This window comes from Haliaeetus leucocephalus, unplaced genomic scaffold (assembly GCF_000737465.1).
Source record: "Haliaeetus leucocephalus isolate CR32 unplaced genomic scaffold, Haliaeetus_leucocephalus-4.0 Scaffold897, whole genome shotgun sequence".
Taxonomy (NCBI): domain Eukaryota; kingdom Metazoa; phylum Chordata; class Aves; order Accipitriformes; family Accipitridae; genus Haliaeetus; species Haliaeetus leucocephalus.
Genome location: NW_010973333.1, coordinates 3019478 through 3034011, shown reverse-complemented (window position 1 = coordinate 3034011; position 14534 = coordinate 3019478). Strand labels below are relative to the sequence as shown.

The following is a 14534-nucleotide window of genomic DNA, read 5'->3' as shown; positions in this document are numbered from 1 at the left end:
ACATAATAACCTTGGTTGAGCATGGGTTCAAAAACCAGAAACTGGCTCTTGGAAGGAGTCAGAATTAGACCTTCATCGCTGTGAGGTATGGGCTCCCCTTGCTGAAAGACGTATGTAATGCAGAGAAGCAAGCAATACTCAGGACTGCCCAAACTTCCCGTATTAGAACTTTTTTCTTTAAATTCAGTATATAATTGAAGCTTTTATAACTAATGCTTTTGAATGTGTGGAGGTCGTTTTGTTTTTTTAATCAACTAAACTTACTTTCTTTCATTTAGAAACTTTTAATTGTAGTTTCCTACTGCCTTGAGATTAGTTTTCCTTTTTCCTCCTGGTGGAATGTAGGTCTCATTCATGAATGGAATTGAATAAGTAATGTTGATATTTACTTTTCATTAACAGATGTTTGTAGTCTGAAATTGGAAGGAAGTAGGTCTTGGGACATTCATATTGACTTGGCAAAGGCCTAAACAAAGAGAGCTGTGGCCAAACTGAACAAAGTCCATAATAAAACTCTGATGCTTGCAAGATTGAACATAAATATGAACTAATGCTTTTGTAGAGAATAGTTTGAAATGTTGCTGCTGCCAGTAAAGCTACAGTGGCATTTAAATACCATTTCAATATGGTATTACTCTTCAAGCATGGTTTTATGTAGGTATTTCATCTGTGAGAAGCAGCAAAAATCATTTGTTAGAGTTGTACAATGAACTATTTCTAAAATGAAAATCTTAGAAATTGCAACTACAGTTTTTTAATAATGTGATAGGAGATTTTTATTTCACCTCATAAAAAATTTAGGAGCAGTCTCCAATAAATTGTACAGAGTTGCTAATGCAGAAATTTTAATTCAGTACAATTCCAGAGTTTAATAGAAGTCCTGGGTAAGATTTCTGCACTTTGAAAACTTGGGACTTGATTTTTTTTTTTCTTGTTGTTGTAGCTGTCCTAAACTATACGATTTACTGTATGAATTATTAAATTACGTTTTAGATATTTCTAATTGTTTAATTTTCACCATATATAATTGCTTTCATTGGAAATTTACCAATGTATTAATGGGTTTAAAATTCTCTAAATCAGTAGGTAATGCTTTTGAAACGGCGTAGTTAAATCAGGTATATGGACTGTTACACTTTGTAACAGCAGCAGTTACAGCTATAAGAACCTTTGTATGTTTGGCTATGCGCGGTCATGGTGTACATATGCCTCTCTACAAAATATTGAGAAGTGCGGATCTGTTGATACACTGTGCTTTGGAAATCGAGTTCTATTCTGAGCTTGCAGTTTACCTTCCGCAAAGGCAAAGTTTTAATGTCGATACAGCTGTGGACCTATTGCCTCTGAAGGCATGGCTCTGCTACTCTCACGTTACGTGTGGGAGGTCAGCATAGTGAATGGTTTTATTTATGCTGTGTGCGTGTAGATCCTTCTGCGCGGTGACACGGGTGAACCTGTGTAGCCCACCCGGAGAAGGGAACGGAGCTACAGCTGCTGGCTGCAGTTCTCCATCCTGCACGTTCTCTACGGGACGCTCTGCCTGTGGGATTTCTGACGATGTTAAAAAGGATAGAGTTTGCTAACATAAAACTGTAATATTTAGGTGTTATATTTAAAAGCAGCTTTGTTTAAACAAACAGCCTTTAATAGGGCATTTCCTGAAATACTGATTTAACAGCAGCGTAGCAAATTTCAGTTGCCTGTGAAAAGTTAAAACTACGACTGTGTGAGTCAAGTAGTGGAAGGAAGCAAGTCTGGTAACTGGCCATAGTTTATTCTACCTTGATTCCTCACGTAAGTAGCCTAAGGATATGCAAGGAGTTTTTTGCCTTAAGCTCCTTTTTCAGTAAATAAGGGAAAGAACTACTGCTTGTTGGCTGAACTGCCATAGGTGGTGTCTCTGTCTGTCCCTTTGGCTGGAGAGGTAGCTTAGATTATTAATTTTGTTACTTAACCAACCTGCGTACAGCTAGGTGAGATTCCTGGTGACCAGACTTGTCTGAGATTTCAAAGTATTTCTTGTGCAGAAACTTTGTCTTGTTTATCTGAGCCCTAGATGTCAGAGGGTGCAATTTTGTATGTTGACCCTGAACTGATTTGGGGGCTTCATTAACAGTTTACTTTTGGTCAGAATGTAGATGAAATTTCCTTTTACCGAGGGTTCAATGTTTTATTTTCTTAGATATTTTGAGGACTGATTTTTAAAATTCAGCCTACTACCCAAATCACAACCTAAATAAAATGACTGATGTGCCACAATTTTTAATGGAACATCAGAATTACTGTGATTACACCTCTGTGTACCTTTCCTACAGTCAAGTGTAATTCATCTTTTTTTACTCCTCAAGTAGGTGCTATTGGCAATTCATACGCTTCTAATTTTCTGATGTGCCTTTTAGTAAATAAAAGGCTCCTCTCTTCTATCCTGCTACTTATTGACCCAGAAATTATCCTCTCTTTCTTTAATGGCCTTAAATTAACAAAACTGAGATGGAGCAGTAGCTGTATGTAAAAATGGGCTTTTCTAGGCTTTGTACTTCCCACCCCATTAATTGGTACTTTGGGGTTTCATGTTGCATTCAGGAGAGAGGCGGGAAAGTAATAATACAAAACACTTCTTTCTTTTAACCAGTATCATTTTCCACAATAATCAAGTTGTCCTATAATTTGAGTGGCAAACAGGTGACAGTTGCATTTTGAGCGTACATCTTCTTGTTCTGCTGAACCATTCAAAATGGTCATTGATCACGAAAAAAGGAAGTGTAGAGGTGCGTATGTGCAGAGATTTCATGTAATTATTTGAAGGAACTATATGTGGGCAAAGTGAGACAGTCGGCAGGATTGGTGGGAAGGAGTACTGCAAAGAGTTTGTGCGGTGCTACATTTGCGATATGACTTTTTTATGTAGGCAGGTATTTATGTATTTTTTACTGAATGGCTAAGTCTGCCTACATCAGTCTTTGTTTGGTGGGTGGTTTTTCTTTTTTTAGTATAACCTTATCTAGTAAGCAGTTTGTCGTGTGTAGGAAGATGGTTGTCACAGCTTGTTACACAATTCAGTATCTTGTAGGAGACGGTTCTACTTAAAAGAGTAAGAGGTGTTTCCTTCCATGTTAGATGCAAAGTTTTGTACAGACCAGAATCTCTAAGGGACTGTGCCGCTGCTTAATCGTCTGACAAAAGTTGCCTGTTGAGATTAGGATTTGGTTGAAAAATCATCCCCTCCATTGATGGCGCAGGATGCCGTTCAGAGCAATATCCAAAAAATAGCCATTTCTGACTATAATCCAAGATCAGATTTTTCTGTCCTCCTGAGGACAGAGAAGTTTTCTAACAGTTTTTGCTGGAGGCAGTGCCTAAGGATTTTGCTTCATTTAGAAATTAATAAATCAAGGTGTTAGTTTTTAAACTAAAATCTGTCTTTTTTAAAATCATAGTGTTCTTAAGACCACAAAGAAATTTGGAATCAATAGACCCACAATTTACAATTCGAAGGAAAATGGAGCAGATGAGAGAAGAGAGAGAGCTTGTGGAACAGCTACGTGAGGTATGTGAGTGTTGGTAGAATTAATTTGTGCTAATGGAGTGCATTTTTAAATTTTTCTTTGGGAAAGTTGTCTAAGTAGGAGAATACTAAAAAGGTTAAATGAGGCAATATTACTTCTGCAAATTACATTGATGAGATTATTCCTGAAGTGCTTTATCACGGTCAGATGTGTGTACTTCAGGACAGGTTTTGTAAAAATGGGAAATAATAATGGGAGTTACCTGAATGACATACAATTAAACAGCATGCCTTGCATTGGTGTAAATAACGATTTCTCAATTTAAGTAATTTCATCAGAAAGGATGAAGTGATCACGTAAGAGATGGAGAGGTGTAGAAACTATTTTCGAACAGCTGGAGAAGTCTTCAGCCTAGCAAGTAAAAGGCATAATGAAATCTATTAGTAAAAGCTAAAGTTAGAAACTTTTTTTTAAAGCAGATGACTAATGGTTGAAACAGCTTTCTTAGAAAGGTAATGAATATTTCATCACTTGAAAATCTGAATATACAAGATGGTTTCCTGATATATTGTCTTGAATACAGAAGCTAGAGCCTGATGCAAAAATTGCTGCATGTGGTTGCGTAGAGCCTGTGTTACACAGCTAATACCTGGGTAGCACTGTTTGTGTGACACCTATTTGTGTCAAAAAAAAAAAAAAAAAAAAAAAAAAATTACGACCTGGGCCGCAAGGGGTGTTGTGACCCTGAACCTGTCAAGGTTTCCAGTGATGTTGTGTTACCCACAGAAGAGACGGTATTGTTGCACTCCTAAACGCAGTGCAAATCCTGAAAGTGCGGTAGGTGACTTTGATATCGCAACGGAATTACAAGATTATTTGTTCTTATGTCATTAGCTTCATGTAATGACTAATTCCAAAATTATTCATTTATTTTAAGTAACATGTCTTGTATTATTTAATTTTAAAGTAAAAGGCTTCACTTTTTTTCTCCTTACCAAGTAGTCTTTAAAAGGCGGGTTGTTTAATGTAGAGCTATGAGGACTTTTAGATTTTCATTCTCTTACCTCAGGCCCTCACCTGTTTTAAGTCTGGATTAATCTTATTTTGTCTTGCTGAATTTTTGAACAGAACAGATCTTGTTGAAGGTTCAGCATAGTTGATTGAGTGTAGTATATTACCAATTCTAAACTTGGATGATGCCAAAGGGACGAGATGCAGGAATCGAATGAGACAGACTTATTGATAATGGAGAAGAATACGGAAGTAGCAGGAATAAACTGCACTAGGATGTAGTTCTTCTGAGCATAGTCTAGTCAGCAGCATCAGTGCAGTTTTTTACGTTTCTTTTAAGAGTTACCACAAGTAAGTAGCAAGTCCCCAAGTAATTGTTCCTAAAAATAATGTCCTCAATGTTCCTGCCTCGTGCATTAGTTCGGTTAATCCTTACAGTGAAAAGTAGAACAAGGTTGTTCACCATGTCAGGCAGGATCATGGAGACTTAATAAGGTTCTCTTTACACTATATTACTGTTAGGTATTACCAGTAACACTGGTTTAATGTGTTATTGACCTTCAGCTCCATGCACTATCCTTTGCCCTCACCCTGAAGCATTGTGTCCTGAAATGAAAGTTCTGTTGTCTCTTGTGAGAAGTTTGATTATGAGTTAAGGAGCGGTGACAGAAGCAAGAAGATTGGCCCTGTTTGGAAGTGAGATTTTTCAAATTAATAAAGTTTACGCTGGGATATTTTGCTTTTGAATTGTTTCATGGCATGTTAGAATTTAGTGGGACTTCACAGAACCTGCAGCCTTAAACAAGTTGGGCACTAAACAAGAAGGAACAACTATTACAGTACTCGGGTTCCTTATTTAGAAATCTAAATGCACAGTTACTTTTAGCTCAACCACTTCACCTGAGCCGCATGTTGTGAGAACATTGCTGTTTCTTCTACACATTCCCCCCTTGTCTTTAGAATGGGGTGTTTTTACAGAAATTTTTCCATTTCATAAAAGTTTTTCCTTCAGACACATAAATATTTTTCCTCCGTTTGATTTTGTAGACATCCACAGTCACTTCAGACAGTTGTCATCTCCAGAGCGATTTGCCACTTACACTTTAGCAATAGAGCCTAGCAAGAAATACTGGTTGATTTTTGTCACTCAAAGGGTAAACATTCAGTAGTTTTGTCATGCTAAGTGGAACAAATTGTCCGCTACTATAGCGTGGATTATTTTTAAAAAAGAGAGCAGTTCTTCCATGGTAACAAAATTGAAGGAGAATTAATCCACTTCTTGAAGTCTTCATTTTTAATTAAATCTAGTCTCAAACCATGAACTCCAAAAGGAACTGGCATTGAAGTAGTGTTGTAGGTGTGCTCTGCTTATAAAAAAACCCACACCCTGATCTATACCGAATAGTCTCCCAACAGGCAAATCAGTGTTCTGAAGGAATTTTTAATTTCTTAATTTATACAAACCTGTTTGTGACAGATTTGGAAAGAAAGTCTCAAAATGGACTCTTTCTGTGCATGTATGACAACAAAAATGTTATCTAAGTTATGAATTAATCCAAGGTGAAAACTAAACGTTGTATTAGGGCACGTGATGCACTCCCCATTTGGCACTTGTGAGACCATACATGTGGGTACTCGAGTAGTGTGTCCAGTAAAAGAAGAAACTTGGAAAATATAACGAAAACCCAGAGTGAGTTCAGTGGAGGCTACTTTATGGTGAGGGCACCCAAAGAAAGGATGTACAAGGAAGAAGCTAAGAGCTGGATTTCTTTAGCTTGGAGAAGAGAGCGCTGAGAATATCATAGGACTGTCCTCCGTGGCCTGAAGGGTGGTCATAGAGAAGATAAAGTCAGGCTTTTCAAAGATGCACAGTGAAAGAATGAGACGTAGTGGCAAAAATTGCAGAGACGGAAATTTCAAGTAGCTATAAGGAGAAAATCCTTTGTAATAAGGGTGGTGAAACACTGAACAAGGTTGCCTGGAGATGTTGTGGGATCTCCTTCCTTGCAGATATCCAGAACTGAACTAACCAAGGCTCGGATCTCGCTTTAAATTTGTTAGACCAGGTGACCTTCAGAAATCCCTTCCAATCTACACTCTCCTTTAATTCTAAAGAGAATATTCTATTTTCATCTAAAACACCCAGCTTAGATTGAGGTAATATATTAATAGAGAATAATGACATTAAAGAGGTTCAACTAGGAATAAGAAATACCTATTTTAAGATAATGGAAGTAATTGTCTCTGAGAGTTAAACTAAGAGTTATCTCAATGTACTGTTGGAATGTTTTCAAGATTGGAGTGCAATTTAAGAAACTCATTATATGTGACAAACTTATTGTCGGTTGTTTTTTTCTGGAAAATTCTCAAATGTATTCAAAGTATTTTATTTTGCAATCTCAAATTCTTTTCAGTGAGACTTCAGTTTTAATTAACAAGTATCAAAAAATTCTCTTTTAAATTTGAATGTTTTGCCTTGCCCTGCCTGTCTTTCTGATCACTTTAACGCTTCATAAGTAATTTTTAGTCTACAAGGGAAAGATTGCCTTTACTCTCTGCTTGTACAGTGATTAACACAATGTAGTTCCGATTCAAAGTACTGATGATAAAGAAAATTTGAGATGGATAAATAGAAGACTGCTGCATGTAGAGCAATCACATGGCTAACTGCATGCATATGTGGTTTTATATGTATATATAAAAATAAATGCATATTATGACAGCAGCATTTGAAGTGTCGACTTCTTTTAAAGGAGTTTACGTAATTTAGTGACCAACATAGGGTAGAGGAGGCTGGTTTTCAGTTTTTAAAGAATTAGTTATATAAAGGAAGTGAGTTTCTTGGTAAACCAAAACTCCAAAACTGGCTACGTGTCTTACAGCACAGGAGAAGATGAACATATATATTCCCTTTCCCCCCTGCCTTCGTCCAGTTCTATATTAAAGTGTGCATGTGTTCTTCATTTGCAGAACATTGAAACAAGACTAAAGATTTGTTTGCCTGAAGACTTGGGGTCTGCTCTGATGGATGGTGTAGTTCTCTGCCATTTAGTAAATCACGTTCGTCCTCGGTCTGTAGGAAGTATTCATGTACCTTCACCAGCAGTAGTAAGTTGGATGTTGTTACATTGGGGTGAGGGGGAGGAATGTTTGAAAAATTACTGGTTTATTGCCAAATGGTATTTGGTTACATAGAACAGGTTGCTGTTCAATGAATGTTCTTTGCTGTTAGGGGCAACATTTACATTATTAAAAAATTCAAATGTTCATTTTTTTAATATATTTTATGTATATTTATATACACACACATCTATAACTGAGTAAAATTATCCTGCCTGTCTGATCTAGCAACAGATCAGATTTTTTTTAGAATGGTCTTTTTGTTCAGTACAGTATGAAATTCTATGATTACAAGATCTTGTTCTAGGAGACCCTTTTTAAAGGAAAATTAGCCCCTTGTTTGTTGATTGAAAAAAATCTGAGGTTAACTTTAGCAATGTCTGGCTTAGCAGATGTCATGTTACTAAAGCACTTACAGCACTTATTAGCATATTCTTCCTATTGGGTTAAATGTACAAATTATTCCTTTTACTTGCAGACAGAATGGAATAGGATTTAATATTGGCTTGCCAAACCTGAGGACCTGAAGATTTCAGGACATAAAATCAATGTAATCTGTGTGGGTGTGCATTTCTTGAAATGTAATTTTCTTAGTGTTTTCTCTGTTTATTTGATGTCTTTTGCTTGGACAGATCATTGTTCCAGATTTCTGATACCAGTCTGGTTCTGAGGAGGTTTTGTATGTTTTTAGACTGTCTGCCCCCTGCTTTTTTCTTTTTTTTTTTTTTTTTTTTTTTTTGAACGTACATGTTGGTAAAAATTTGCCATCTACAGATGAGCCTGACACTCAGTTCTGAGAATAGTGTGTGGATTTCAGAGGCAATCTATAAGAAAGTCCAAGAAGACAGTTGTTAAGACACTTTCTCAGGTGGTCTAGTGGAGCTTCTTTTGCTGTTGCTTGATTTTAAGTTACTTCTGTCTTTGGTAAAAATATGACATTGTCAAAGTATGCAAACTTGAACTTCTGGGGCAAAAACTTAAGTTTTGTTGCTGTTTTTTGTGGAGGAGTGCTGGTGCTGTTGTTGGGGGTTTTGGGAGTTTTTTTTAAATAAAAATCTTCTGGTGTTTTCTATAACAAAATGAAAATATTTTAAATCTATTTTTATTTTGTTTCAACTTCATATTTATGATGTTCTCTTGCTTAAAACAGCTTTCAAATTACTTTAGCCTAGAAAATTAGTTCTTTGAAGTCCCTGCTGCTATAATGAATCCTTGGTTTAAGTGGGTATTCAGGAATTACCATTATTTCACATTTTGAATTGAGAAAGTAAAATAGTGAGTTGATTTTCATTTTTTTTAGTAACGTGGTATTTCCGTAAGTATTTGGTGAATAGTCCTGAGTAAGACAAATTGTGGAAGTATTTGAAATTCTACAGTAATAGGAAATTTCTTCTTCAGAGACAATTAAAATTGCGTATAGTTACTATACATTTGTGAGTACGTAAAAAATTTAAAAAGAGCCTGTTAATTACAGTTAAGGCTGTTCTCCATGATGTGTGTTGAAATCCTTCATCAGTTTACTTGCTGTCCAGAAAATCAATGTCGTCTATCACAAATTGTCGTAAGAGGCAGGTTTTAGAACCTCACAATCTGGATGTGAATAAGTAGAGATCTAAATGTGCTGGTGACTTTCATAACTAAGTAAAAGCAAATGGCATCCACAACTTACGTCCTCAGATTGTATTTGTAGGCGTGATGTTTTTAGAGTAGTAGAAAAAAAAGTTGAGCAGAGTTTTATGCGTTGTTTTCAGGAGAAATATGGAAATGGTGCATCAGTACAAAAATAATGCAATAGGTGAATTGACTGAATTAATGGTTTTGACTTCTTTTGTCACAAACTATTTTTTCTTGGTTTTACAGCCTAAACTTAGTATGGCCAAATGCAGGAGAAACGTGGAAAACTTTCTGGATGCATGTAGAAAACTGGGGATACCAGAGGTAATTTAATTAAGTCTGTCATTTCTAAATTATCAAAAATGCAAAACACATGAATTACTTTAAAGCTGAGGGATAACTTTATGAACTACAGTTTTTCAGCAATTAAGACATATAATTTAAAAAATTGATGTAAATAATGTGATTTAATACTACTTTAGTGCATTTAAGTGGCTCATGTCATAGCACTTAAAAATTGCAACTTTTGTCTTAAGTCAGTACTTCAGTATTATCCCCAATATCTCCTTATCTTTTCTTATTGGAAAATAAATAACAAACATGGTAATCAGGTGATATGTAATTAGAAAACAGTTTGCTAATTTTTTTCATTATACAACATAACTGCATTTTTACCTAGTGCTTTTAGAATATGGACTTCATTCTTTTTAATTATTGATTTTCCTTTTTTTACAATATTAAGCATTATTGTATGCATTGTAAAAGTGACTAACACCACACTCATCTCTTGTACTGAAACACTTCTGCAGTGATGTGAAGAAAACCATTGTCTCTGTGTTAAGTATGGAAAGTTTGTATGAGTAAGGTTCTATAATGTAGATATAAGTGTTTCAGAAGCTGGAAATAAGGAAATTGCAGTGCTTGATGTTTTCTGCTTTTCATTTAAGAATGGCAGCATTCATCATGTAATTTATTCTCATATTAATAAGGAAAAATATCTTTAATGTAATGAATTCTGGAGTTGCATTGGGAATATTTCAAAGACTCCCTTATGGTCTAGAAGTACCTATTAAGAAAAAGTTAATTTCAAATGCATGACTTTCAAAAGAAGGTAAAAGTGTTGTACAGTCTTTTTAATCTGAAAACATGAAAATTGCATGATGTATTTTCACTGTTGCATACATATGACAGTATAATGAAGACTGAGTTCTTTTTAGTCTGTGTTTCAAGAATGCTGAAACGAAAGGATATTTTGTGTGTATCTCCCCCACCACCCCCTTGGGGAGCAGATGGTAATGCAAAGATTTGACATTGCGAAAGAATTCCAGTTTGAATTCTTTATATTTTCTCTATGTTTTAGCACTTGATTTGGAGGACAACAAAAGTAACAGATCATTTTTGCTATTTGTAGGAATTTTGAGGGGGAGACTTATTTCACAGCTCCAATGAATGGTTCATCATAAATTTAATTTGATAATTCATTGTAATAGGCTGGGTCTCTAAGTTGTAATGGATGATTTAGTTCTTGTAATTATGTAATATATTAAGTTAGAATGATTTCGTATTAAAGGGAAAATTTCAAAGAAGATCAAAATCTCAGTGCTGTGGGCTTGTAGACGTGGAGTGTTTGTTAAGCTGCCCCAAAATTCATTGTGTTCTGATGCATCATAAATCATTCAGTGAATTAGAATACAAGTCAGGTTTTTCTGGATATAGCCTGTTGGGAAAGAAAAGGCCAAGAACTGTTTTCACTGTTGTCAAGAGGTCTTTCAGAAATGGAAAAAGAACAGAAATATTTACAAAGATCCTTGTAGTGCCATATTATAGATGGGTAAGCTAAGCCTTTACCCCAAGTTTTTTTTATTTTGGATTTCTATAAGTATGCTTTCTGGAAAAATGCCTTTTTCTTTTCTGTGAATAGACATTTTTATGTATTTATTACCCCTCCTCTTTAATGCTTCCATTGAAATTAGTGTAGAATTTTTTAGGATTTTTTTTTTTATTAAAGCATATTTGTTGTAGAGTTGCACAGAGCCTTAAGCACAAGGCCAGATCTTACCAATCTGGTTTATAAACTAACCATCCTTATGAATCGAAATAAGCATTAACTTCTCTTGAGGGGAAAACCTCATTCGCTTATACATTAAATGAGCAGCTTGCAATTGTAAATTTACAATACTTTTTTTTTTTCAGTACTCTGAGGATATTCTTTTTGAATAGCTGTTGGTAATTTGCAAATGTATATGTTTGCTATATATTGTGAAAATCCATCGTGTTGTGGAATTAGCTGGTTGATGATGGAGCTTTGCTGTGTGTTGGAGGGACATGTATTAGGAATACAAAGTCGTATGATAGCAAGTATGACAGCCAGCTGCATACTTCTCAGCTACAAATGGGGTGTTTAATGCTGCTTCGGGTTGATGAGTTGCACATTGCCTAACTATCTCTGGACAAACCAGTAAAACGAATGCAGTGAATTATTTCCTTTTTTTAAAACAAGCATCTGATGGGAAAGTGATAGGTTCCACTTATGGATCCTAATACCCACAGGTATTAGGCTTTCCTGTGATACTTATGTCCATGTGTAGTTCCTGAGAATTAACTTGAAATTCTGCTTCATGGGTTTTGTTTAAGGATTTAAAATTGTCATAGTTCCTGTTGGTTTGTTTTCAGTTATTTACTGAATGGAATAGAGTACATGCTATTTCCTGAACTCCACAGGTTTAGAATAATATCCTGCCAAATCACGTAAAAAGAAAACAAGAAAATAGCTAAGTAATTACTGTGTTGTGCTGATGTGCATGGTCTCTTACTTCTGTGGCTTTCAGCATTCGATTCTTGGGTCAAAATTGCTTTCCCCAGAATGATCCTAGAAAACTTCATCCAAGTATAGAAAAATGCAATTGGCATCCGTATCCAAATGTGTCATAATAAGTATCAGGAGTTGGCATCTTTACCAAAGAATCACAAATACAAAATTGGGGAGCATGAGCATCTCTTTATACAGACCCGGTATGTAGGTGATTCTGAAAGCCATTACCTGCCAGATGAGAATTTCAGTACAACGGGTGACATCTTGAAATCACTTTCTGCTAATGGCTTTATGATGCTCCGGATCATATGCAGAAGAGATGTTTCAAGCTTATGGTTCTGAGCCTTTAATAAGAAACTAAATAGCAAGGCTCTTACTGCACTGGTAGGCTATCAGAAGTGTGAGAATTGTAGGACAATCAAATTGTGTCCGGTTTTGTCACTAACTTTTCCTGTAGAACCTTATCAGCGATCTTTGTAAATGATCATTTTTTGAGACAAAACAAAATTTTTGTTTGATGTGAGAAAGGGACGGTGGCAGGTAAGCATCTGAAAGGCTGAAGATTCAGACGATGTCTGCCGTGCCCCTCAGGAGGTATATGACAGAAAAGGTACAATCTTTGTCACTTAGAAAAGTACAAAAGACGACTTTTATTTTACACTGTCAACTAAAAACTGTCAAATTGCCTAATCTCCTCTGTGATAGCAACAGAATGACAAACACTCCTACTTTTTGGCTGATGCAGATTGAAGCAAGTGGCGGTAGCTGTGTGATAAGGAGGGGGTGCCTGTCCTGCTGCATTTTTCAGAATAACGTGCAGGACTTGGATGGTGCCGCTCATGGGAGTAGATTGTCAAAGTCGCACGAACCCGCTACCTGCACCACCTATAATGCTTGCCCGGGACACCTATATTGCACTCACCCTCTCACACTGTCTGGGTTTAAAAAATAAAGCTATTTTTTTTTATTTATTTCTCTTTCTGTTTAAGCATGGCCCCCAAAGCATCAAATGTACCAGTTCAAATGCCGTTTTACTCTTCTTAGTGACATCTCGTCCCAGAGGTATTAAAAATATCAGGAGAGTCTGAATTATTATCACATGAGTGCGTATGTAGAGTTACAGAAGTATTTTGGTTTCAGCTGCTCTTTCATAAAACCAGTAGCAATATATATAAATAAAGACAAAAATATTTATATACATTTATTCAACTTGTCATTTGCCATATTAGAATCAGTATTCATACTAGCAGCAACGAAATAGACTTTCCCATTTTAACCTGCAAATCGATAACTTAAAGCTTTAGCTTTTATTCTTGGTAGCTGTTATTCTTGGTGATCCATATTACTGAGCATTTTTTCTTATGCATTTTCAGTAACATTAACAAATATTCCTGTCAAAAGGAAAAAATAACTGGTTTGTGGTGGGCTGAATGATACTTTATTACAAGTGAGATTTAGACCAAAACACAGCTGTAAATGCAATATGTTATTTGAAAGGCAAAAGTTACAAGTTTTGGTCTGCATTTCTTCTAGTTCTCAATTATGAACAAATATGGCATATCAGTAGTAGGACCTTCTAAGCATTTTGTTAAAAAAGAAATTGAACAAAGTATTTTCAATGTTTGTGAACCAAAATGCAGAAGTTAGCTTTTTACAAAGACACAAATTAATTTTTATGATGTGCAACTTACACTAATGTAGTAGCTTAGCAGTTTAGGCACTTGAGCATCTTTTACCCCTTTATGGGGCCTCTTCAAGTCAGAGAAATTAGGTAGAGTTATTTTTAAAAAAAGGAAAATACTTTCCCCACATACACAGACACATGTTGTCAATCTTCATGTAGCCTGAAAAAAAGATAGACTTAAGTTATCGTGATTGATACTAGAATGGTAATTTCTGTTGATAAAAGGTAGTGATAAAATGAAATCTTTCACAGCCAGTTGTTACAGCGGGTTTATTGAGCTTCTGTGTTCCAGCATGTCAGCAGTGGTGCAGCAGGATTTAGTGGGACAAGTTAATTCCCAGATGGGAAGGAGAGACTTCTGCCACATCTCTCAAATTGTTAGTCAGCTACTTGGTGCACACGTACTGAACAGAAAGGAGTGTGATGGTAAGAAATGGCTTTTTGGATCTCAAGTCATCATATGAAGGTTCCGATTACAAAAGGCTTACCTGTGCCTCTTCCTCTGAATTTCGAGTCCTGCGAACAGGAGCTATTACTGCGGCTCACCTCCTTCTCTGAAAACTAGGTCCGCTGTGTTGCAACGTAAGCCAGAATTATTCTAAAAATCAATATGATTTGTGTTACTGTAGGAATGGCTAATTAAGTGAAACAAATAGGAAAAACCAGGAGGCTTTTGTATGTTAAAACTGGCAGAACAAAATAAAAGAAGCAACCAAGCAGAGTGTGAATATTTTATCTTCTACCCACCTATTTGTTGTTCAACTGGTAATCATGTTTCTCAGTTTAA

General features: G+C 35.8%; 1 protein-coding gene across 1 annotated transcript in view; it reads left to right on the top strand.

Moving 5' to 3' along the window:
• Positions 1 to 14534, top strand: part of LRCH1 (leucine-rich repeats and calponin homology (CH) domain containing 1) — a 172234-nt gene that overhangs the window by 142161 nt on the left and 15539 nt on the right. Inside the window, exons 19-21 of the mRNA XM_010583440.1 lie at positions 3438 to 3547; positions 7488 to 7625; positions 9498 to 9575. Of these exons, the coding sequence (XP_010581742.1) occupies positions 3438 to 3547; positions 7488 to 7625; positions 9498 to 9575 (326 nt within the window). The remainder of the gene's footprint in view (positions 1 to 3437; positions 3548 to 7487; positions 7626 to 9497; positions 9576 to 14534) is intronic.